The following is a 23,430-nucleotide window of genomic DNA, read 5'->3' on the forward strand; positions in this document are numbered from 1 at the left end:
GATAAAATCCCTTTTTCCCTTCTAACTGTTTATGACTCTTGATTTTAAGACCACGAAAAGGCATCAGTGGGGGATTCAAGGCGTGCTCTCTCCCAGGTGTTCATCGGCCACTCGGAGCCCGTGCGCCAGGTCGCCTTCACCCCAGACCAACAGCACGTCATCAGCGTTGGGGATGCCATCTTCCTCTGGGATTTCCTAGCTCCACCTCCAGTCAGGTCATCCCCAGCCAGGTAATGGTGCTGGGCAGTGCCTTCCCTGTGTCCCCTTCCCCTGCCCCATCCCTGTGTGACTCCAATCTCCTCCCCTTCCCAGGGCTCGTTCCCCCGCGTCCACTCTGCTGCTGAGGTCAGGTGAGTTTGCCTCTTCCCACGAGTTGTGCTGGCAGCTTTTCCATAGTGTAAGGATTTGGGGGGATGGTTCCTTCCTTGAGGGAGTCATGTAGTGGGGGGCAAACCAGCTGATTAGCCCGGAAGGACAATCTCAAATTAATTGGCACCTCTCAGTCTGCCTAGGTGTGGGGATGTTCTGAGCAGAGCCACTCTGGGCTTTCTGGTAGGTTTTCAACTTTTGCCTTCTGTCTTTCTGTGCCTCCATCTCCTCTGTCTTCTTTCTCCCTCATTGTCCCTCTCTCTCTGTCCCTCTCTTTCTTAAAAGACAGAAAAGTGGCTTCTATGGAAGCTGGAAAAACTGAGCTCGGAGGTTTTACCATCCAAGAGGATGAGAGGAGCATGGGGTGAAGGAAGTGACACCAAGCCTTTTCCTATTCCTTTCCCAGACAGCAGCTCGGAGAAGCCCAGGGATGTCTCTGAGACCCCTCGGCAGACAGTGCCTCTTCCACTGCTGTCCACCCCGCCGTGTTTGGATATCAGCTCTGTCCACCAAGCAGGATTTCAAAGTAAGAGGAACTGCTTGCAGGAAAGGGGAAAATGGACCTCGTTTTAGGAAAAGCTTGCCTAGTTCAGCAGCATCCTTGGAGCCATCCCTACCGTGATCCCTTCTGGCAGACTGACAGACCAGTCTGCAGTTCCTTCCCCTAAGCTGGGCAAGGCCCAGAGGTGCTGGGGTTCAGCACCCCTTTGTGCTCTGCTCTCCTCCACATACTGAGCTGCTGGCACAGCTTCTCTGACTGAGCTAAACACCTCGTTGGTCATTCCTAATAGGAATTGTCTGCTCTGCCCTCTACCCTAACAGCTGGACTGTTCCACAGAGCAGGGGAATGATGCTGCCAGAAGTCAAGGGGGCAGGAACACATGAAGTGGTCCTGAAGGACATGGATGGCTCCATCTTCCCACTGATTTTTCTCTCCAGGTATTTTCTCCGAGTCAGACAAGGAGGAGGAAGAAGATCTGCCAGGCAGCAGCAGGGTGGTGGCAAACAGGCACAAAGATGCCTCAGTCCTTGTGGTGGGATCAGATGGGAGTGAGGAGGAGCCTGTTGTGAGGCCCAAAGTGAGGCAGGAGAGCCCGAGGTCTCCTGAAAATCCAGCAAATGGTAAATCAAGGGTATTGCCAGCTTGTACAGAGCTGCAGGCCTGCATGGCAGCTTGGTCTATCCCCCAAAAACAAAGATTATTATTATTATGGTGCAGAGAGACCCAGACATGTGCTCTGAACTGTGATGTGAAAGGCTGCAACATGTTCCTCAGGAGTTTTCCCCTGGGCATGACCATCCAAGGGAAGTCAGGATTGAGGGAAGCTCACACTGATCCCTAAAACTGCTCGTTTTTCTGGCTCTTTCCCTGCTGCTGCTTCTGGGCACACCAGAAGCCTGTCTTCAGCCTGGAGCCAGTATCATCTCAGAGTGGCACGTCCCATTAAATCCAGCTGCAATTAAAGCTCCCAATGCCTCTATTAATAGCTGCACAGCCTCGGAGCTGCAGCGGTGTGTGGCGACCTGCCAGGAGCAGGCAGCTGCCAGTGCTCAGCCCGGCAGGACTTGTTGGAAAGCCTCAGGATAAAACTGCCTCTGATGCTCCTGTTACAGCCCTGGAGCTGTGGGGCTTGGGGTTTCACAGGGATGCCCAGAGCACAAGGTGTGGGTGTCCTTAGGCTGTTTGCAGTGTGGTGTGGCTGAGTGGGAAAGGAACTGACCCAGGGAATGGCTGGAGCTGGGCCAGGGCAGGGTCAGGTTGGAGATCAGGGAAAGGTTCTTCCCCCAGAGGGTGCTGGGCACTGCCCAGGCTCCCCAGGGAATGGGCACGGCCCCGAGGCTGCCAGAGCTCCAGGAGCGTTTGGACAGCGCTGCCAGGGATGCCCAGGGTGGGGTTGTTGGGGGGTCTGTGCAGGGCCAGGGTTGGACTGGATGATCCCTGTGGGACCCTTCCCGCTCAGGATATTCCACGTGTGACACTGCAGTCTGACTTTTACCTTGTGTGTGTTCACACATGCACAGCACCTGAATGTCAGCAAGGCACAGCCTGGGTGCTGCTCTCAAACCTTTCCCAAGAGCAGCATCCTGTAGGTACCGTTTTCTCCTTTGTGTGGCAGAACCCAGGAAGGGCACCAAAACTCCCAAGTCCCCATGTTCCATCCGCCCGGACTCCTACCGGCATTTCACTCCTCGCTTCAAGGCATCAGTGCTCCCCCAGGTGAGAGTTGTGCTGGTTACCAGGTGGAGAGGAGGCATTTTGGGGCTGGGGTAGGTGGATTTTCCAAATGGTTTCCATTTTGTTCTCTGTTGGAAAGCAATTTGGGAAATATACCCCTGGGCTGATGTTCAGTGAGAAATCCTAACGTTAATTCCCTGTTCTCCCCTACATGTAACTCTTCCCAGACTAGTAAAAAGTGAGTTGTGCTCAACTCTTTTTGTGTTGCCCAAATCTGCATACATTTTTATTCAAAAGGAGTGGAAATGGCATGTGCTATTGAGAGTGAAAGACGAGTGAGCAATGGAGTGATTCATTGTGCTCCCATATTTGCGAGCAGCTGCGTTGGCAGAGCAGGCTGGGGAAGGCAAATCCATGGAGCGTAGTGAGGAGAGACACGGCACAGCTCCTGCTCTGTTAACAAACACAGCAGGAATAAAACAGAAACTTCACTTGGCCTTTCCCTAAGCTCTGCTGCTAGTGCTGGGAGAACAGCTACATCCAGATTTCACCCCCAATCCTCTGCTCTGTCCCTCCACCTGGCAGCATTTTCCCCCCAGTTCTCTTCTTACTGAAATATCTGCATCCCAAGTCAGCCAAGCCCATGGGAACTCTTTCCCAGCGGGATTAGCAGCTGCTCCTTAGCTGGGCACTTGCTGCCAGCCTGTTTTGTGCCCCATCTGAAAGCATCTGTGCCTGGCTATGCTGGGGCAGCATCTCTTTTGTTATGGAATATTGTTAGTCCCTTCCGTTATGGAATTGTGTGAGTATTGGCATGGATCTGTGTGGGATGTGTGTTTGAGGACACTCACTTTTTCCTCTGTGGGTGTTGATGCACCTGACCAGACCATTCTTCCAGAGCTTATTTTAAGCCAGCATCTGTTTCTCTTGCAGAGTTTCTCATCTCCTCCAGCAGGCAGTGAGGCCCTGAAGCTGAAAGCAGTGATCGGCTACAATGGGAATGGCAGAGGGAATATGGTGTGGAACCCAGATACAGGTACACTGGGAATGCTCTGGAGTGGTGGGATGTGCTGCCAGAGCAGCTGTGGCTGCCCCTGGATCCCTGGAAGTGTCCAAGGCCGGGTTGGATGAGGCTTGGAACACCCTGGGACAGTGGAAGGTGTCCTTGCCCATGGCAGGGGGTGGGATGAGATGAGCTTTAAGGTCCCTTCAACCCAACCCATGTGTGATTCTATTCTGTGATTCTAGGGGTGTGTACTGAGTGAAGTTATGATCTTGGTTTGGGATCTTTGCGTGAACACAGGGGTTCTTTGTGTTGGTGAAATCCAGTAGCTCTTTGCTGTTGGCAATCTTTAGTTGGTGGGGCAGACTTGGGCTCCAGGTGTTGAGAGGACAGAGCAGGAGGGAAGCTCACAAAGCCCATCCTGCCTCCTTTCTCCAGCTGGAATGATGCCCAGCAGCCCTGCTTTACTCAGGTTAGGGAAAGTGAGATTTCACCCCGCTCCCAACCTGCTGCTGCTGAGCTGCGTCAAAGAGTCAGCTTTTACGTATTAATGAATCATAGAACTTTCCACGTGAGCTGTGGTGGGGGCTGTATGTGCAGCCTTTCCATGAAAACATCCCCTCTCCTCCCCCTCTTCTGCCAGGCTTCTTCGCCTACTCCTGTGGCTGCGTCATCGTGGTTGAAGACCTGCACTCGGGGTCCCAGAACCACTGGCTGGGCCATGCCGAGGAGATCTCCACACTCGCCCTCAGCCACGATGCCCAGGTAGGAGAGGCTGCTGCTGCCCCAGGCCAGGGCTTGTCCCTGTCACTTTGGAATGCCACAGCCTAAAATCCCATTTGTCTGTTCCTCCTTCTGCCTGGAGGCTGTGGAAATTGTTTTGGAGTCAGCTATCTGTTGTGCTGGCTCGGTGTGCGCTGGAGAATGTCCAGAGAAGAGAGTGGAGCCAGGGAAGGGGCTGGAGCACAAGTCTAATGAGGAGCTGGGAAAGGGGCTCAGCCTGGAGCAAAGGAGGCTCAGGGGGGACCTTGTGGCTCTGCACAAGTCCCTGACAGGAGGGGGCAGCCGGGGGGGTCGGGCTCTGCTGCCAGGGAACAGGGACAGGAGGAGAGGGAACGGCCTCAGGCTGGGCCAGGGGAGGCTCAGGTTGGACATCAGGAAGAATTTCTCCATGGGAAGGGTGGTCAGGCTTTGGAAGGGGCTGTACAGGAGTGGTGAAGTCCCTATCCCTGAAGGTGTCCGAGGAGGGACTGGATGTGGCACTCAGTGCTCTGGGCTGGGTGACAAGGTGGGGGTCAGTCACAGGTTGGACTGGATGATCTTGGAGATCTTTTCCAGCCTCCACGAGTCTGTGATTCTGTAAAGGCCACTCTCCTTCTCTGGGTGATGCTGCCTTTCCCTCCTGCCATCGGCTGAATGGTTGTTTCTCACAGCATTCTCCATTTGCCAACCACATCGCTTTAATGTGGGACTGAAAAACCCATTAAGACTAATGAGTGTTCTCTAATTACTTACACATTGTTCTGTTAGGTTCTTGCCTCTGCCTCAGGGAAGAAGGATGGAGACTCCCACTGTCAGATCTGCATCTGGAGCACCCAGGATGGGGCCTGCACAGCAGAGCTCTTCCACCATGAGACACAAGTCCAAGCAATGGCCTTCTCCTGGGATGACAGATTCCTTGTCACCATAGGTGAGCATGCCTGTACCAGCAGCTGTGTGTGCAGGGGTGCACCCCAGAGCAGACAGCTGATGGCAGGAGGGTGCTGTGAGCACCAAACACCTGCCAGATGTGCAGCAGGCTCGTGGGTAAGAAGCTGTTCCATGGTATCCTTGGGACAGCAGGGAATGCAGCAGTTACAGCTTTCTCCTCCTGACTCACTGGTGTTTCTTAAACCCCCTGGAAATGGTTTATGGTTACTATGCAAAGGGAAAAGCCTTCTTCTGGACTTGTTATTGCTGCCTAGATGGACTTGGACAGAAGTAGCCAGGCTCCCAACTGTGAGCCTCCTGCCAGGCAGCCATGCCAGCACAGGATGGATGCTCAAGCTGTCTGTTTTGTCCAGGCAGGGGACATTTAAAGGACAACATGCAATTAGGAAGCTCTTGTTTTGCATGAGAGGGGACCTGTGGGGCAGGCAATACGCTCGCTCCAGGCTGGTGAGGCTGCCTGTGGAAAGGAAAGCAGGCTTTGCTGGAGAGAAAGGCAGCAGTGTGCTCTTCAGGGAGCAGTGTGGGAGAGGAGCTCTCCTCCTCCAGCTCCGGTCTGGGCTGCAGGGGAGGGAAAAGCTGAAAGTCTCCACAGAGCTTGTGGAGCCTGGGAAAGGCAGCAGGAGAGCACTGTCCTCCTGAGCTCTCTGGAAGCTTGGGAATCACCGGGAGCTTGTGCCATCACTGAGGCCAATACCACTGCTCCCACCCAGCTGTGGTGGCTTCCATTGAGGTCAGCTCCCACCTCAGCTGGGACCTTGGCAAAGGTGCCATCCTGTTCTTTGTTAAGACAGTGTCAGCCCTGAGTGCCCAGTGCCACTGGAAGGTTTGTGTGGGGCATTCCCCAAGGTGTGCAGCAACTCCTGAGGATGGAGAAACAGCAGGAAAACTGCTCTGCCTGTTGCAATCCCAGCCCTGGCTGCTCCAAATGACTCTGCTGCCAGGACAGGTTTGCTACAACCTCCAGTGTGAAGTACTGGGCCAGTTCTGTCTGTCTTTAACTTGGACAAGCATCTGTCATGTCATGCAGCTTGTGCTGAGCACCAAAGGAGTTGTGCCCATGCCTGGAATGGTGTTTGGGACAGTCATCTCCCAAAAGCTGGATGAGGGAGTGACACAGCTGGTGTGTGTGTGCTGTGTGGATGCTTGTGAGCATCCTGAGGCAGCAGAATTCTTCCTCCTGTCTTTCCCATTCTCCCTAGGGGACTACAGTGACCAGACCATGGCTCTGTGGAGCACCCACACCTATGAGCTCATGCTGTCCACTCGTGTCTTGGAGCCTCTCCACGACGTGGCTTTTAGCCCAGTCTCTCACCAAGACCTGGCCTGTGTGGGGAGGGGAGCTGTGATGTTCTGGCTGTTGGAGCAGCAGGGAGCTGCTGTCAGACTCAAGGTAAACCTTCTTTTTACATTTTGAGATTTATTTTCAGCATCTCTGACTTATTTTCCAAGCTCCTGGTGAGGGCTCTGTGAGAGCTGATGATTTCTCTCAGTGAAGTGATGTTGACTGTGCACAAGCAGCTTTTGGTTGTATTTGAGGCATTAACTGCAGGAATTGAGGGGAGGAGGATGGTTTTTTTCTCCTGATGCATCTAAGCACGTTCATTCCCTTTGGCATTCCTGGTTTTTGTGCTTTGGCAGGTTCATCAAGCCCCTGCCCCGGACGTGCTGGGGCTGGTGGAGTTGACGTCTCTCTGTTACGGTGCTGACGCTCTCCTTTACAGTGGGACCAACTCAGGCCAGATCTGTGTGTGGGACACAGAGACCAATTCCTGCTTCATGACGTGGGAGGCTGATGAGGGCGAGATCGGTGGGTGCAGCATCACGGCTGTAATGGGGAACCAGTTGGGAAAGAAGCCATGAGCTTGCAGACTTCCCATTTCAGCTGTGCTTGGAAAACCAGTTTGCTGTGTGGGATGCAAGATCTGTGGGGTGGCAATGGATCTGTGACCTGGTTTTCCTCAGGGTCCTGCATTTCCTGGGGGGTTTATTGAATCATAGAATCATTAAGGTTGGAAAAGGTCTCTAAGATTATCAGGACCACCATTAAACCATGTTGCTGAGCACCACATCCACAAGCTTCTTGAATCTTTCAGGGATGGTGACTCCACCACTGCTCTGGACAGCCTGTGCCAAAGCACCTCCAGACCTCTAGTCTGTCAAACAGTGTTGGGCTGTAGAACCCTCCCACTTTCCTGCCCAAATGGCTGCCAGGAGCACCCTTGGAATGATGGCTGGGAGAAATGGACACTGACAGGTGCCCTTCATCCCCAGGTGTGCTGGTATGTCGGCACAAGCGGCTAGTGAGCGGCAGCAACACGAAGCGCATCCGCCTGTGGTCCGTGGCCACCGTGCAGGAGCTGAGGCTGAAAGGGCCCGATACCAGGTAGGAGCTCGTGGCCCCTCACCTGGGAGCCCCCAGGACCTGTCTGAGAGGTGGTTTTCACAGACAGACACCACGTGCAACCACGCTGCTCCTGCTGCTCCTCATCCTTAGCTTTTCCTCTCCATCCAGTGACTGCTGGTTCTTTCTGTCTGGATCTTTTGACTGAATTTTTGCCACAGGTAGCTGAATCCTCTTAATAGTGGAAGTGGGTGTTGATCGTGCCTGAAGTTTGTGTCAGGGGTTTGTAGGAATTCCTGTAGGAGATTTAGGGAAAATACATTGCCTTTGTTTCTTCTCTCATGCTATTGCATCCTCTATTTTCTTTCTTTCTTGTAAAAAGATGGCTGAAGTGCAAATCACAGAATTGTGGAGTGGTTTGGGTGGGAAGGAAACTTCAAGCCCATCCCATTCCAACCCTCCCTGCCATGGGCAGGGACACCTTCCACTGTCCCAGGCTGCTCCAAGCCCCAATGTCCAGCCTGACCTTGGACACTTTCAGGGATCCAGGGGCAGCCACAGCTGCTCTGGGCACCCTGTGCCAGGGCCTCCCCACCCTCCCAGGGAACAATTCCTTCCCAATATCCCATCCATCCCTGCCCTCTGGCAGTGGGAAGCCATTCCCTGTGTCCTGTCTCTCCATCCCTTGTCCCCAGTCCATCTGCAGCTCTCCTGGAGCCCCTTTAGGCTCTGGAAGGGGCTCTGAGGTCTCCCAGGATCAACACTCCCAGCTCTCCCAGTCACTGTTCCATGGACAGGAGCCCCTCATTGAACTGGGTTCACTAGAAAGTTGGATTTAAAGCAGGCAGAGTGGCTGTTCCAATGTCTGAGCCAGTCCTTCTCCCACCCTGCCTTCCTCCAGGTCTGGCTCGGTCCTGCTGGAGCACGAGATCACCCTGGATGGGACGATTGTGAGCGCAGCCTTTGACGACTCCCTGGAGATGGGCATTGTGGGCACCACGGCAGGGACCCTGTGGTACATCAACTGGGTGGAGAGCACCAGCATCCGGCTCATCAGCGGCCACAAGAACAAGGTCAGAAGGGCTGGGCCCGCTTGGAATGTTGCTGTTGCTTCAGGGTATCGTTCTGCTACAGAAAAAAAGGTTCACATGGTAGGAGAGAAGGTGTTTTATAGCAACTCGCAGCGCACCTTGCCTGGTCCTACCTTTGGGGTTAGGTTTACTGTGCACAGTGCCTGGTCCTGCTGTTGGGATTGGGTTTATTGTTTCCCATGATTGGTAAGGTTGGAAAAGACCTTTAAGATCATCAAGTCCAAGTGCCAACCCAGCACCACCACCACATTCACCATTAAACCATGTCCCCAAGTGCCACATCCACACATTTTTTTGATCACTCTTGGGTATGCTGATTCCACTGCTGCCCTGGGCAGCCTGTGCCAGTGCTTTACAACCTTTTCTGTGAAGAAATTCTTCCTAATATTCAATCTAAATCTTCCCTGGTGCAACTTGAGGCTATTTTGTCTCATCTTGTTAACCCAAAACAAAAGCACTGTACCTTCCTTTATGCTCCATCTCATCTGGAGTCTCCCATGAGCAGAATCCTGGGAGATGAAGGGGCAGGGGAGCTGGTGTGCTCTGGGCTGTGGCACCCACAGAGCCCTGGTTTTCTGCCTTTTCCCTGGAGCAGGTGACCGAGGTGTGCTTTAGTCCCGACGAGAGTCACTGTGCCACATGCGGGGAGGACGGCAGCGTGAGGATCTGGGCTCTGGGCAGCATGGAGCTGGTGGTGCAGTTCCAGGTGCTCAACCAGGTAAGTGTTTGTGGCACATCAATCCCTTCCTCTTGGCACAGGCAAGTGTCCCCTGTGTCACCAGCTCTCTGCCAATTTCCTTGCAGAGCTGCCAATGCCTGGCCTGGAAGCCTCGTCCCGTTGGGCTGTGGCCTTGTGCCGTCGAGAGCCAGCACGTGGTGGCAGGGTACAGCGATGGCACTGTCCGTGTGTTCAGCGTTTCCAGGACAGAGATGGAGCTGAAAATGCACCCCCACACTGCTGCACTGACAGCAATCGCCTACTCCACCGATGGTGAGGCTGCCTGAGGTGGCACTGGGGACATGTGGCCTCGGGGAATGTGGCTTGGTGCTGCCTGAGTTTACCCTGACCTCCAGCTGCTCTGTGTCCTGGCCACCTGCCCAAAACCCCGGGGCCAGGGAGAGCAACAGAACTTGTCTCAGTGATCTCTGGTGCCTCTGCCAGCTGAGCACGTGGTGGGTGGGACACGGGAGTGCATTGGCTCTGGGATAGCCAAGGGCTTTGGGTACAACAAACACCTTTGGTTTATGATCTGCTGTGGCTCTTCTTCAGTGTGGAGCTTTAAAGGGTGTCTCTGAGACATCTCATCATACCCAGCCCTTGACTGGGATGTTGCCAGCCTTTCACATTGTTTCAGGACACTGGTATCCCATAATCTTGGACCTTTCTCCTCCAGCCTTTTTCTCCTCCTACAAGAAGTGTCCCATTCTTTTCTCTCCCCTGCCAACAGGGGAAATGATCTTATCAGGGGGCAAGGATGGCATAGTGGCTGTCAGCAGCCCTCGCACTGGAATGACCATCCATGTCCTGGCTGACCACAAGGGCTCCCCCATCACCGTTCTCCAGTGCACCAGGAAGCAGGTGAGACCTCAGGAGCAGCACAGTCCCCATGTGTCACTGCACAGCTCTGGCAGGCAGCATGGTCAGCAAGTGTGCTTTGGTGTCCCTTGCTTTGCCTCTTTGGAAATCTTCCTCCTCCCCTCCAGCAACTTCTGATCAGTTTTTCCAGGGATATATTCAGTGGAATAAAGCTCCATGTGTTGCAGGTGCAGCCCGAGTGAGGCTGTGCCTGCAGGGGGACCTTTGGTGGCAGTTGTTGACACCCTGTTGTACACAGGTGGCACATGAACTGGTGCCACAGGCTCTTGGAGAGCAGCACCCCTCGGGAGCAACCCAGGCTATGAGCTTACAGCCCCTGTGCCCCCCAGAAAGGCTCTTTGGCAGCCTGTACCATTCTTCTGTGGAGCTGGGAAGACTTGGCTGTGCAGCAGTGGGAGGGTTTGTTTCAGGACCTCCTTTGTCCTCCTCTTTGTGGAGAGGTTTTTTCCTTTGCACAGCAGAAATGAGAATTATTTTCCCTAAGATCTCAGGCTTTAAGATCATCCACACTGCAAGGATGTGTTTCCTGGTAATTTAAGACTGAGGAAATCCTTCTTGATTCTAGGTGGAGGACGTTTTTAGGGGGCACATGGTATTGGAAACAACTCCCCCAGGAGATGTGCAGATCCAGAGGGGTTCCCAGGGAAGGGAACTGTGTCATTCAGAGCAGGGTTTGGGTTGGAAGTGACCTTAAAAATCATCAATTTCCAGCCCCCTGCAATGGGCAGGGACACCTCCCACTATCCTAGGTTGCTCCAAGCCCCATCCAGCCTGGCTTTGGACACTTCCAGGGATCCAGGGGCAGCCACAAACAGAGGTTAATCCTGGCTTTGATCCCCTAAGCACAAGCCCCATGTTCCCATGAGCTCCTGTCCCACTCTTCACTGTCCCCTTCCTTCAAAGCCTCTGTGCCCCCAGAGTGACAGGGTCGTGTTTGTGCTCCACAGTACCACGACTTCGGGGTGGAAGGAGGGGAGCTCTGGCTGGCCACCAGCTCCGACCGCCGGGTCAGTGTCTGGGGCTCCGACTGGCTCCAGGACAAGTGTGAGCTCCTCGACTGGCTCAGCTTCCCAGCTCCTGCTGGCCCCGAGGTGAGCGTGGCACCTGCCAGACCCTGCCTGCTCCTGGTATGAGGCTGGACACGAGCAGAGATGGAGGAGGGAGGCACAGGGCTCGGAGAGAGTGAGGGTGTGCTTAGGAAAGGCATCTCTGCTAGTCCTGTTCACAGAGTACCTTGTCAATGCACCTTCTTGGGTGTGCAAAGAGACTGTAGCAGTGCCAGACTGCCCTGGAGCACTGACTTTTAAGCATGAGGAGCCCTAAACTGCACCTGCAAAGAGCTGACAGCCCTGTGCCAGCAAAGCAGAGCCCAGGAAGCAGTGAGCACGGTGTGCAGGAGGGGAGAGCTAATTATGAGCGTGCTGCTAATTCTGACACTTCCGAGGAGCGTGAATATTCCGAGCCAGGAGAGTGGTGGAGGCTTCCCAGAGCCAAGTACTCAGCCCTGTGTGTCCCTGCTGCTTGGCAGAAGCCTCTGGCTCCAGCCCAGGGGTAAGGTTTGGGCAGCAGAACACCTGCTAGAAAAGCAGGAGGATCTGTGTTGGAGAGGATGGAGATGGTCCCTGGTCCTGGTGACATTGGCAGGCAGAAGGGAGCTGGGTGGTTTTGGGGGGCAAGAGGCAGTGCCTCAGCCTGCCTCCATACAGCAGCTGGGTTCTGTCAATATTTCTTCTGTTTATTTCCAAAAAGATGGATTTCTTCTGGAAAGAAATTCACCACAGCTCTCCCTACAGCGTGAAGGTTTGATCTTGCACGCACTACTCAAGATCTGCCTTCTGGGCCCTGTTTTCTTGTGCTAAACTGATCCATAACCAATTCCCAGCTTCAAGCCCATGCAGCAATAGTATCTCAGTGGGAATTCAACCCGTTAGACCCACATGTGACCTGCTCCTACAACACTAAACTATTTGCTTCAGGTTTCCATGGCAGGATGTGGTTGTTCCTTGCTTTCCCTGAGCCTGTCTGAGATGGGAATGCAAGAGGGAGGAAGCAGCCTCCACCATACTAATGTCACACTGGTCAAACACTCACAGCCCTGGTATCTCCCTCTGCTCTCCTTTTAGCTCTCATTGGTTGAAATAAGAGAATCCAGCCTCAGTTTTGTTGCCTTTGGTTTCCCCCACCAGGGTCTCGACAGCCTCCCACCCAGCCTGGCTGCGTTCTGCCCCTGGGAACACGGTGTCCTGGTCTACGTTGGCTTTGGGATGCAGGAGGAAGCTTTGTTCTACAGCCTCAGGAAGAAACAGGTACCTGTCCCCTGCCACAGGCAGTGGGGGCTGGCAGTGCTGCCCTGTGTGTTACCCTCAGTCACGGCGGTGGGGTGGGCTCAGGCAGCTGCTCAGGGAACAGATTTTCATCTTGGAAACTCTGGAGTCTGGCCCAGGTGAGCAGCAGAGCCCTGCCCCTGCCTCAGGCTGCATCCAGGCAGGCAGCCAGTCCCTGATCCCACTGGAGGGGAAGGCGGCTGCTTCCAGGAGCATTAACACTCTCCCCATTGTCTCCTGGATGCCTGGGGCAGCTCTCTGAGCTGAGCACCCTCAGCCTCCCCATTACCTTCCTTAGGGCTTCGGCTGCCCAGCTCTGGGCGCTGCCTTCCCCCTCTGAGCTGTCGGTGTTTCTCTTGCTGGGCTGCAGGTGCTCAGGAAGATCTCGCTGCCAGCCTTTGCCACGTCCCTCAGCCTGTCCCCAGCCGCACCTTTCATGGCCATCGGCTTCGGTGGTGAGTGCTGGGGGTGCCTGGGCCCCTCCTTCTTCTGCCAGAGGGGAAACAAATGTCCTTATTCCTCATAACAAGACATGTGTCCTTAAACCTGGGAGCTACAGTCCAGGGCAAGGAGAAACCTCCAGGAGACTGCTGGGTCAGAAATGAGATGTGTGAGCTCAATCCTGCTTGTCCATGGGCAGGGTTTGTCACTGGAGTGAATTCCCGGGGTTCTGGGCTGTCTCCATCTCTGTGGCTGTGTGAGCTGCAGCCTCTGAGGCAGCACGGACCTTCCCACAGCATGGGGACAGGCAGGACCCTGCTCGAGCAAGGGCACCTCACTCCTGCAGCAGTGTGGATCTGCCTGTCCTGTGTCACTCAGCTCAGTGACACAACTTGCAGCTCAGCAGCGGGGAGAGAGCCTGGGGAGTGACTGGGAATGGTGCTTCTGGCAGGGAAAAGACATGGAGAGGGGCTGGGGTGACTGGAAACAGGGCTTCTGGCTGGGAAAAGACATGGAGAGAGTCTGAGGGTGAGGGGGAATGGTGGTTCTGGCAGGGACAAAACAGGGATTGGGCTTGGAGGTGACTGGGAATGGTGCTCCTGCCTGGGAAATGACATGGAGATGGTCGGAGGGTGACTGGGAATGGTGTTTCTGGCTAGAACAAGACATGAAAAGGGGGCAGGGGGTGACCAGGAGCGGTGCTTCTGGCAGGGACTAGAGATGGAGAAGGGCTGTGAGTGACAGGGACGGGTGGTTGTGTTAGGGACAAGCCCCGAGGAGCGGGTCTGGAGGGTGATGGAGGTCAGTCAGAGCCTGCCGGCCCTGAGCCACTCCTCTCCGCAGACCGGCTGCTGCGGCTGCAGCCCTGCCCGGCCGGGGACCCGCAGGACTACGCCGGCCATGACGACACCGTGCACCTCTGTCGCTTCGCGCCCTCCGGCCGCCGCCTCCTCACGGCCTCCCACAGCGCCGTCCTCGTGTGGGAGCTCACGGGCGCCTGAGCCCGGCGGGCCCCGGACCAGCGACGCTTCTCCAGCGGGGCCAGCTCCGGGAGAGGCCCCGGCTCCGGCCCCGCCCAGGCCCAAACCACCGCCCCCACGGCTGCAGGGGTTGGCGGCGGCGGCGGCTGGCCCGCCTGCGGCCCCGCCCGGCCCTGGAATGTGTTTCACGGCCCCGTTCGCCGTTTGTTGTCGTTAAACGTTTTGTTTTCGTTAATAAACCATCGAAAGACGAGCCCTGGAGGTCTGGGTGTGCTTGCCCCGCTAGGGGGCGCCGCGCTGCCCTGCGCCGCTCTGCGCCGCCGCTCGGTGGTGCGGCCGGAAGTGGGGGGGGACGGGGGGGCCGGGGAGGCGGCGGCGCCGCCGCCATGAAACGGGACGTGCGGATCCTCCTGCTCGGGGAGGGTGAGGGGGCACGGGGGGCACGGGGCCGGGAGAGCATCCTCCAGCCCGGGAAGGGGCAGGGGGCACGGGGGGCCCCGGGGGAGAGGGTTCTCCTGCAAGAGCGGGGCGAGGGCGGACGGGGGCCCAGGTGGGACCCCCGTCGCTGGCAGGACCAGGGGAGCCACCAGGCCCGCCCGTGGCCCCGAGCCCCGTGGGTGTCATTGTCACCAGCCCCGGCTCCGGTCGTGACTCCCGCCTGCCGCTGTCCCCCTCAAGCTCTGCCGTGCCCGTGCCATTGTCAACGTCCTCCCTTTATTTCCTAGCCCAGGTGGGGAAGACGTCCCTGATCATGGCTCTGGTGGGAGAGGAGTTTCCTGAAGAGGTGAGTGGGGAGGGGGCGCGCACACCCCGACCGCGGGCCCCCTCGCTGGGTGGGACAGCTCTGTCCCCAGTGTCCCCGGCTGGAGATGGGGGTGTCTGGGAGGTGCTCACAGCTCCTGGGGCTGTGACAGCCGCACAGCTGGTTCAGGTGAGGTCAGTGAGGACCACACGGAGCTCCAGCTGAGGTGGTGTTTTCCTCAGTTTGTGCTCTGGTCCCGACTTGGGAGCTGATCCTGACTTGCGGCTCTCTCTGCCCTGAGGAGGGTGTTGGTACCTCCCAGGGCCCCACTTGCTGCTGCTGGGGGTCTCTGTCACCGGCACAGCAGGGCTGGCACCACCACAGAGCCCTTGGAAGGGGCTGGGCCACATTCCCTGATGGGTTTGGTGCTCCGAGCCAGGCCAGCTGTGAGCAGCAGCCTCCAGCCTGCCTGTGCCCCTTGACAGCCTGCTGTCCCAGCGGTTTGGATAGGGAAATGAGATCAGTCTGTCCAGGCACATTTTCCCTGTGCCATCAGATGTTTCTCCCACTGCCCATGGTGTGCTGGGCAGCATCAGCTCAGGGGTTCAGGGAGACCAGCCCTGCATCCCTTCCCTGCTTCCAGCCCAGACAATCAGCTCGGTGCTGTTCCCAGAGGAGCCCAGGGAACCAGGGAGTGCCCAGGGCTTATCTCCAGCGGGATCAGGAGCTTTGGTTGAGGGAGGCAGGTGGAAGTTTCACCTCGGGGACACTGCCTATGCGAGGGCTGGAGTGCAGGGCGTGCTGCAGCCTGGTGGGCCAAGAGTGATCCGTGATCCACAGCTCATCCCGCCCTGGCAGTGGCCACGTTGGGATCTGAAGTCCCTTGTCACCTGTCCTGGCTGCCTGTGGCTGGACGGGCTGTGCTGGCTTTGCAGGTGCCCCCCCGGGCAGAGGAGATCACGATCCCGGCCGATGTCACCCCTGAGAAGGTCCCCACGCACATAGTGGACTACTCAGGTAGGGCCCTGTCCTGTCTGGCTTCTCCCCTTCCCTGCCTGCCTGAGGGGATTGGGAAGGGGTGCCCCTGCCTGGGCAGGTGGTGATGCCTTCATTCCCCTTCTAGAGTCGGAGCAGACGGAGGAGGAGCTGCAGGAGGAGATCGCCAAGGTGAGCAGGGCTGGCCGGGATGGGGACAGGAGGTTGCAGTCCCCGAGGGACACGTGGCTGCTCCCCTCCCCTCCCCATTAGCCACCCAGAGAGGCACAGACAGTTGGTTATCCACGGATTAATGCTCTTGGTTTGTTTAGAGGCTTGTTTAATCCTGCTCTGTCTTGTAAGCTGTTGTGTGTGGCTTGTCCAAGCCCTCCGGGGAGCCTCCAGAAGGAGAGCGGCGGGGGGCAGCTCGCTGCCCATGGGAGGCGGAGGAGGCTGCGGAGCAGATGTTGTGCTCTCAGCCTTGGGATGGTCCCCGTGGACTCAGAAGAGGGAGAAGCAGTTGCTGGGTTTGGGCAAGAGCCCTGCTCCCTGCATTAGATCCCTCTGGCTGCCTGATGAAGCAGTGGCACAGAGGAGTTAATTTGGGAGCTGGAGCCCCTGGCGAGCGCTGGGCAGGGAGGGATGAGGGAGCCCTCAGAGCAGCCGTGGAGGAATAATTAAGTTGTCTGGCTGGGGTGGACCCAGCTGCTCTTTGCCCTGGGATTAGCCTTGACTCTGCACACATGAGGACCTTTTAATTATAGATAATAAAACCATCTCTCTCACGTGAGCAAAGCTATTTAATCTCCCAACCCTGGTGGCTAACGGCCGAGGAGGTGGGCACGGGGGTCCTGCTCCCTCCACCCAGACAGCAGGCGTACACAGAGGCTTTAAATGGCTCCAGGAAATCCTGCCTAAACCCTTGTGTGTCCTCGGGATTAGCATTAAACTCTCTCCTGAAAGGACCAGTGATCCCTCCTGTCTGCTTCCTATAAAGCCTCAGTGCCGGCCCTGTCTGCACGGGGTCAGGAGGGGAGGAGGGCCGGGACACGGGTGGTGTGGGGGGGGATCTGGGCTGGTGGGCATGGGAGCAGCAGCTCCTGAGGCAGAGGAGCTGCTCCCGGCAGCTTGTGGGCTCGTGCTGAGGGTGGCCCAGTCGGGGGCTGTGTACGTGTCTGCGCTCACGTGCGCTCGGCCGCTGCCTTTCCCTGGCTGCTCAGCCGGCATTCCCTGCTGCCATTCCCGGCTGCCACAAGTGTGGCAGGGACCCCCTTCACCACCTCCTCGTGCTTCTCTTGCAGGCCAACGTGGTCTGCGTGGTGTACGATGTCACCAAGGAGGCCACGATTGACAAGGTAATGGGTCCCCACCGTGGCCCCGCTCCGGCAGCAGGGCCACAGAGGGTTCCCAGTGCTGGGCTTTCTGTGCTGCCCTGTGGTGCAGGCACGTACTGCTGGCCCCCAGCCCTGTGAGGGATTTTGGGTCTGAGAGCCCTGCAAGCAGAGGTTGAGCCGTGCCCAAGCTTGCTCCCTCACAACAGGACAACAGGCTTGTTGCATCCTGGTGCTGGCATCCAGCGCCCCTGGGCCTGCTCTGCCTGCTGGTGTGAGGGAATGGCAGGGAGCAGATGGCTGCAGGGCCCTGCTCCTGCCTGCCTTGGGGCTGCCTGTCCCTCCCCAGGCTGTGCTGACAGCCCTTTCCCTCTGCTCACCTTCCAGATTCGCACAAAGTGGATCCCCATGGTGAACGGGGGACTTGAAAAGGGATCCAGGTACCATGTGGAGTGTGATCTGTGGGTGCAGATTTGGGGGATTCTGGGGGCTGGGGGATGCCCACCACCCTCACCTCCTTCTGAGGGTACTGAGAGCAAACCAGCTTTGTGTGTTGATCCAGGCTGGGTTGGATGGGACTTGGAGCCCTGGTGTGATGGAGGTGTCCCTGCCCATGGCAGGGGGTGGGACAAGATGAACTTTAAGGTTCCTCCCAACCCAAACCATTCCAGGATAGTGGTTTGTGGCCAGATCACCTAGAGCAGAAGGACATGGGGACTTTTCTCTGCCAGAGATCCAGCTGAGGCAGGGGGTCACTGAGGGAAGATCCTTCTCCCCCCCTTGATCTCGTCTCAGATAGACAGGGAGGGCAGGCTGCCAGGGGAATCTGGGAGCACAGGAGCTTCAGGCTGTGTGTGGATCACTTGGGCAGAAGGCTGCTGTGCTGGATTAAAGGCTCCTGAACATATTGTTGCTGGGTGAAAGCATAAGCAGGATCGGGCAGTCTGCTTCTCCAGATGGATGCTCCCAGCTGTGGGAAGCAGGAAAGCTGCTCTGGACCTTGCAGAGGACAGTTGGGGCCTCCCTGGCCTGCCCATGGGAGCACCAAAGGCTGGGACAGTGCTGGGACCAAGAGAGGGGTGACCTCACTTGAGCTCTGTGTCTTTCCTAGAATCCCCATTATTTTAGTGGGAAACAAGTCTGACCTGCAGGTGGGCAGCTCCATGGAGGTCATCCTGCCCATCATGAACCAGTTCTCGGAGATTGAGACCTGCGTGGAGGTGAGGGAGCTGGAGGGGGCGTGCAGAGCCTCCCTGAGGGGTTGGAATACTGGTCTGGAGGGAGTCAGGGAGCCTCTGTGCTCATGGAGAGCTGCCCTGATGATGTTGCTCTGCACAAGTCCCTGTGCCCAGGGCTTGAGGGCCTGTGCTTCGGGCTTTCTGTCCTGTGCCCCTTGCAGGGAGCAGCTTTCTGTGTCTGCCCTCTGTGGCTCTCTAGCTGGAACTGCTGTTGGAGCTCCACACACGCCCTGTTGGCTCTGGGGCTGCGGAATGGGCACAGCAAAGCCAGAGCAAAACCCGGGAGATTTTCCCTTTTGATTTTTCCTCATGGTGGACAAAAGTTGCTCTGTGCTTTGAGGCACAGCTAGTCTGGCTCAGGGAGATTGTATCATCCTCCTCCTGCCCTTGTTATCGGGGCTGTCTCTTCCTCTGACTCCCCAGTGCTCTGCCAAGAACCTTAAGAACATCTCTGAGCTCTTCTACTACGCCCAGAAAGCCGTGCTGCACCCCACTGCCCCGCTCTACGACCCGGAGGAGAAGCAGGTGGGCTCCTGGAGGAGTTTCCCTCCTGTCACACTGCTCTGGGTGGAGCTTTTGGAATGAGGGTGAAGAGTTTGGGCTGACACAGACCGGCCAGGGGACAGTGCCCATCTTCTGTGCTCAGTACAGCCAGCTGGGCACACAGAGACCTGCAAGGAGCTGGGTGTGTTGGGGCAGAAGCCCTCATGCTCCAGGCTCTGTGCTGGTTGTGGAGGGAAGGGTCTGGGAGAAAAATTCCCCATGGATTGTCCTTTCTGACTTCAGATCGGATGTTAGGAAAAATCTCTTCACATTAAGGGTAGTCAGGCACGGGCACAGGTGGAGCGGTGGGGTCACCATTCCTGGAAGGACTTAAAAGCTCTGTGGATGTGGCACTTGGGGACACGGGTAGTGGTGGCCTTGGCAGTGCTGGGGGAACAGCTGGACTCAGATCTTGGAGGGGTTTTCCAACCTTAACGATTCCATGGTTCCCACCTCCAGGGTGGTTGTGGTACTGGCCTAGAAGTGCAGGAAGGGAACCCTCTGTGTGTGGGGCTGCAGGGAGGAAGGGCCAGGCTGTGGCTGGTTCCCTGTCATTGTCACCGTGGTTGGTCCTTGCAGCTCAAACCCGCCTGTGCTCGAGCTCTGACCCGGATCTTCAACCTCTCGGACCAGGACAACAACCAGATCCTCAGTGATGATGAACTCAACTACTTCCAGGTAGGGTGGCTGCAGAGCTGAGGTGTTCCCAGTGCCTGGCATTCCCTTTGCAGCAGGGAAGCTGCCCCTCTCCTGGCACAGCCATCCCGTTCCTGTTCAGCACCTCTGTGGCACAGCTAAAGCACTGTAGGGCGCATCTCTGAGCATGTGGGGTTCCATCTGCCTAAGCTTGGGCCAAGTTTGCTCTGCCATGGGAAGACCAGGAGGCTCTGGAGATGCTGAGAGTCCTAAATTACTGGGATGCTGGAGAACAGGGGTTTGGTCAGGGCCTAAGGCAGAAATCCCTGAGCTGGGTGGATTTTCCCTCCCTGAAACCCCACTCCGTCCACGGGAGAGGGAGCCTGGCAAGGCAGGGTTGTGCTCTCTAAGTGCTTTGCTGACAATGGCCTTCATTCTCTCGGGAGGCAGAAGTCCTGTTTTGGGAACCCCCTGGCTCCCCAGGCCCTGGAGGATGTGAAGATGGTTGTGTGGAAGAACACGACGGACGGGGTGCAGGACAACGGCCTCACCTTGAACGGTGAGGAGCAGCACGAGGGCTCCCTGCTCCTTCCCAGGGCATGGGGGGGACCCACCTCCTTCAGCACATCCCACAGGGCCCTGTCCTTGGCCTGAGCCTCCTGGCTCTTATTCCAAGCCTAATTAGTCCCTCGTTAAAACAAGCCTGCTGTGCCTATTAGATCTCTCTGTCCCAGCAGTCTGTTTCCCAGGGGAAGCATGGCTCTGAGGAGTGGATCCCTGAGCCTGAATTGACTCCACTGTGGCTGAGCCCCCTGATCTCTCCTGCAGGCTTCCTCTTCCTCAACACCCTCTTCATCCAGAGGGGCCGGCACGAGACCACCTGGACCATCCTGCGCCGCTTCGGCTACGACGATGAGCTGGAGCTGACAGATGACTACCTGTACCCACAGTGTGTGTCCAGGGCTGGCCAGGGGGTCACACTCCCGTGGTGCATGGCTCAGGATCCCCAGCACCTTGGCTGGATCCTTCCTGCACCCCGGGAGCTGCTGTGGGCCCTTAGGTCAGGGTCAGCTTCGCAGTCCTCACCTTCCCCTCGGGCAGGAGCTGATGCTTGGGGTTGGGGACAAGATCAACAGGCCTTGGGGCTGCTGGTTTAGGCAGACAGGAAGGTGGGGAATGAAATCCCAGACTTCCCTTGGCATCAGCAAGGGGTTCTTGGAGGCTGCTCTGTCCCTGGCTGAGCGAGGCAGAGTGGCTCTGTCGGGAGCAGTGAGCTGTCAGCACAGCCCTCGCGGCTGATTGTGCAGCTGCTGTCTCTTCTCTGCTCCCTGCCACTCTGGAGATGGGGAGCTGGCAGCAGTGGAAGTGTTTGGCTTGGGAGCTGCCTCCTTCTGTTCCCAGAGAGCAGGCTGCAGGGAGGTGACAGGGACGTGCTGGTGGATGGCACCCCGGGACACTGCTGTGCCCTGCTGAAGCCCTGGGCATGAGGCAGAGTGAGGGCACAGCATCTCTTTGGCTGCTTGGGATGTGCCAAGGAAAGGCCACTGCATCCTCAGGGGATTCTCCCCAAAATAAGGGGGCTGTGTCAAGGAATAGCCAGGCTGGGAGGCAACAGCTGACCTTGAGCAGGGAGGGAGCTGTGTCCTCTGGGTGAGATGTGCTCACACACTGCCCTTCGTTCAGGGCTTGAGGAGGCCCATTTGAGTTCTGAGCTGGAGAATAGGATATGAAAGATAAAAGTGAGGTTTAGATTGGATATTTGGGAAATTCCTTCATGGGAAGGGTGGTCAGGCACTGGCACAGCTGCCCAGGGCAGTGCTGGGGTCACCATCCGTGGAGGGATTTAAAGCCATGTGGGTGTGGCACGTGGGACATGGGTCAGTGGTGGCCTTGGCAGTGCTGGAACAGTTGGACTCAATGATCAAAGAGGGCTTTTCCAACAGAAATCATTCCATGATTTTCCCGACAGGTTCCGCGTGCCCCCCAGCTGCTCCACGGAGCTCAACCACTTGGGATACCAGTTCCTGCAGAGGCTCTTTGAGAAGCACGACAAGGTGGGCAGCACTGCAGGGGCTCCAGGGGAGGGGATGCCCTGCTGGGCCCGCACACCTGAGCACAGGTGCTCCCCTAACCACCCCTCTGTGCCAGGGAGCCCACAGAGCACCAGGGAAGGGCTTCCCTCTGCCACAGTGTTCCCTCTTTGGAGGCTTTAGGAGCAGGAAGTGGCCACAGTGAGCTGTAGGTAGTCTGGTGGCCTATCAGGGATGTGGGGTTGTGGTCACTACTCTTGACCAAAGGTCAGTTTGGACCTTCAGGGACTGGGTCTGAGTTGGCATCAAGCTGGCATGGCCGTTGTAGTTGCTGGCTGCAGCGGGCAGGGAGGCAGGCAGGGAAGCGGGCACAGCTGCTGGCCAGCAGCCATGGACCAAGCACCAGCATCTGCCAGCCTGGTGGAGGGCTGCCAGGCCGGAGAGAGGGAGAGAAAGCAACACATTTGTGCCAAACTCAGGCTCTTGGAGAGTGGAAGAAGGGGATGTGTTGGATCTGCGTGCACCTGCTCGGACTGGCTATTGAGATGTTGATGTGCATCTGGGGTATGGCAGCTCTGTGACAACAGGGGAGTGGCTCAGGAATGGCAGCACGGAGTGGCCACACATCCCTTTGTGCCCAGATCAGCTCTGTGGCCACAGGGAATGGCAGCACGGAGTGGCCACACATCCCTGTGTGCCCAGATCAGCTCTGTGGCCAGGGGGAGTGGCAGCACTGAATGGATGCTCATCCCTGGGTGCCCAGGTGCCAGCAGGTCCCCTTCAGGTGCAGCAGCCTGGAACTGCAGAGTTGGCCTGTGGAGGGCCAGGCTGGACTGATGCAGGCTGCTGTGGGACAGCTGGTTCCAGGAATGCCAGGAACAGCAGCTCAGGGCTGTGGGGTGGGTGTGGACGTGTCCTGCCTGGTTGCAGCTGCAATCCCAAAGTGTGTTTGCTGTTGTGCAGTGCTGGCAGGCCCCGAGGCACAGGCTCTGTGAGCTCGCCCAGCTCCGGCCTCGCTGCCATCGATTCCTGCCATGGGCAGCGTCCCTGTGACGTGTCACAGCAGGGAGGTGGCCGGTGTGGCAGGGCCCCCTCTGGGCACGGGCTGGGTCCTGCCTGCCCTGGTGACTCGGTGTGTTTTGGCAGGACCAGGACGGAGCCCTGTCGCACACAGAGCTGCAGAACTTCTTCAGCGTGTTCCCCTGCGTGCCCTGGGGCCCCGAGCTCTACAACACGGTATGCACCACTGATAAAGGCCTGCTTTCCCTGCATGGATTCCTCTGCCAGTGGACGTAAGCTCAGTCCCTCTCCCTGGCCCTTGGTCACATCACTGAGCCCTTGCTGACCTTCCTGGCGTACTCTGTCTCCCCAGGCTCATGGCTTACCTGGACGTACGGCGCTGCCTGGAGTGCCTGGGCTACTTGGGCTACCCCATCCTCTCGGAGCAGGACTCCCAGACCCAAGCCCTCACAGGTACAGCCATGCCCTCCCCTTCTGTCTCAGCTGGGGTCTCTCCTGGCTCTCACCCACCCTCTCTCCTGCCAGTGACCCGGGAGAAGAGGATTGACCTGGAGAAAGGGCAGACCCAGAGGAACGTGTTCCTGTGCAAGGTGCTGGGAGTGCGGGGCGCAGGCAAGTCCGCCTTCCTGCAGGCCTTCCTCGGCAGGAGCCTGGCGGTGAGTGGCTGCTCCCTGGCCGGCCACGCTCCCAGGGCAGAGCAGGAGGCACAGCCGGGGCTCCTGGAGTGATCTGTCCCTCCCTGGCACCTTCCTGCCCGTGGCCAGGCCTCCCTGTGTGATGCTCTCCCTGCCCGTGCTTCACACCCCCTCCATGCTGGTGGCTTTGGTGTCCCTAATCCTGGCTGAGGCAGTGGGCCTGCTCCCTCTGCTTGTCCCGAGGGTCC

General features: G+C 57.4%; 1 protein-coding gene across 4 annotated transcripts in view; it reads left to right on the forward strand.

Moving 5' to 3' along the window:
- The window catches only part of LOC121668839 (mitochondrial Rho GTPase 2), a 45,450-nt gene that overhangs the window by 17,701 nt on the left and 4,319 nt on the right, over positions 1–23,430 (forward strand). Inside the window, exons 23-54 of one of the 4 annotated variants that reach the window (XM_042037036.1) lie at positions 97–230; positions 313–350; positions 776–895; positions 1,309–1,491; positions 2,487–2,587; positions 3,479–3,581; positions 4,192–4,313; positions 5,079–5,238; positions 6,458–6,648; positions 6,897–7,065; positions 7,530–7,641; positions 8,501–8,672; positions 9,286–9,408; positions 9,495–9,681; positions 10,139–10,269; positions 11,235–11,378; positions 12,474–12,593; positions 12,982–13,066; positions 14,758–14,816; positions 15,710–15,791; positions 15,898–15,941; positions 17,051–17,104; positions 17,468–17,520; positions 18,192–18,300; positions 18,742–18,843; positions 19,441–19,539; positions 19,948–20,056; positions 20,326–20,446; positions 21,467–21,551; positions 22,674–22,819; positions 22,900–23,000; positions 23,073–23,203. In XM_042037036.1, coding sequence (XP_041892970.1) covers positions 97–230; positions 313–350; positions 776–895; positions 1,309–1,491; positions 2,487–2,587; positions 3,479–3,581; positions 4,192–4,313; positions 5,079–5,238; positions 6,458–6,648; positions 6,897–7,065; positions 7,530–7,641; positions 8,501–8,672; positions 9,286–9,408; positions 9,495–9,681; positions 10,139–10,269; positions 11,235–11,378; positions 12,474–12,593; positions 12,982–13,066; positions 14,758–14,816; positions 15,710–15,791; positions 15,898–15,941; positions 17,051–17,104; positions 17,468–17,520; positions 18,192–18,300; positions 18,742–18,843; positions 19,441–19,539; positions 19,948–20,056; positions 20,326–20,446; positions 21,467–21,551; positions 22,674–22,819; positions 22,900–23,000; positions 23,073–23,203 — 3,690 coding nt within the window. Of the gene's footprint in view, positions 1–96; positions 231–312; positions 351–775; positions 896–1,308; positions 1,492–2,486; positions 2,588–3,478; positions 3,582–4,191; positions 4,314–5,078; positions 5,239–6,457; positions 6,649–6,896; positions 7,066–7,529; positions 7,642–8,500; positions 8,673–9,285; positions 9,409–9,494; positions 9,682–10,138; positions 10,270–11,234; positions 11,379–12,473; positions 12,594–12,981; positions 13,067–13,895; positions 14,286–14,381; positions 14,456–14,757; positions 14,817–15,709; positions 15,792–15,897; positions 15,942–17,050; positions 17,105–17,467; positions 17,521–18,191; positions 18,301–18,741; positions 18,844–19,440; positions 19,540–19,947; positions 20,057–20,325; positions 20,447–21,466; positions 21,552–22,673; positions 22,820–22,899; positions 23,001–23,072; positions 23,204–23,430 lie in introns of those variants that run through there. The other 3 variants (XM_042037033.1, XM_042037034.1, XM_042037035.1) reach the window with 3 other exon arrangements.

The sequence above is a fragment of the Corvus kubaryi genome, unplaced genomic scaffold, assembly GCF_017639235.1.
Source record: "Corvus kubaryi isolate FWS band 111438036 unplaced genomic scaffold, C.kubaryi_AGA036_p1.0 37387, whole genome shotgun sequence".
NCBI lineage: Eukaryota > Metazoa > Chordata > Aves > Passeriformes > Corvidae > Corvus > Corvus kubaryi.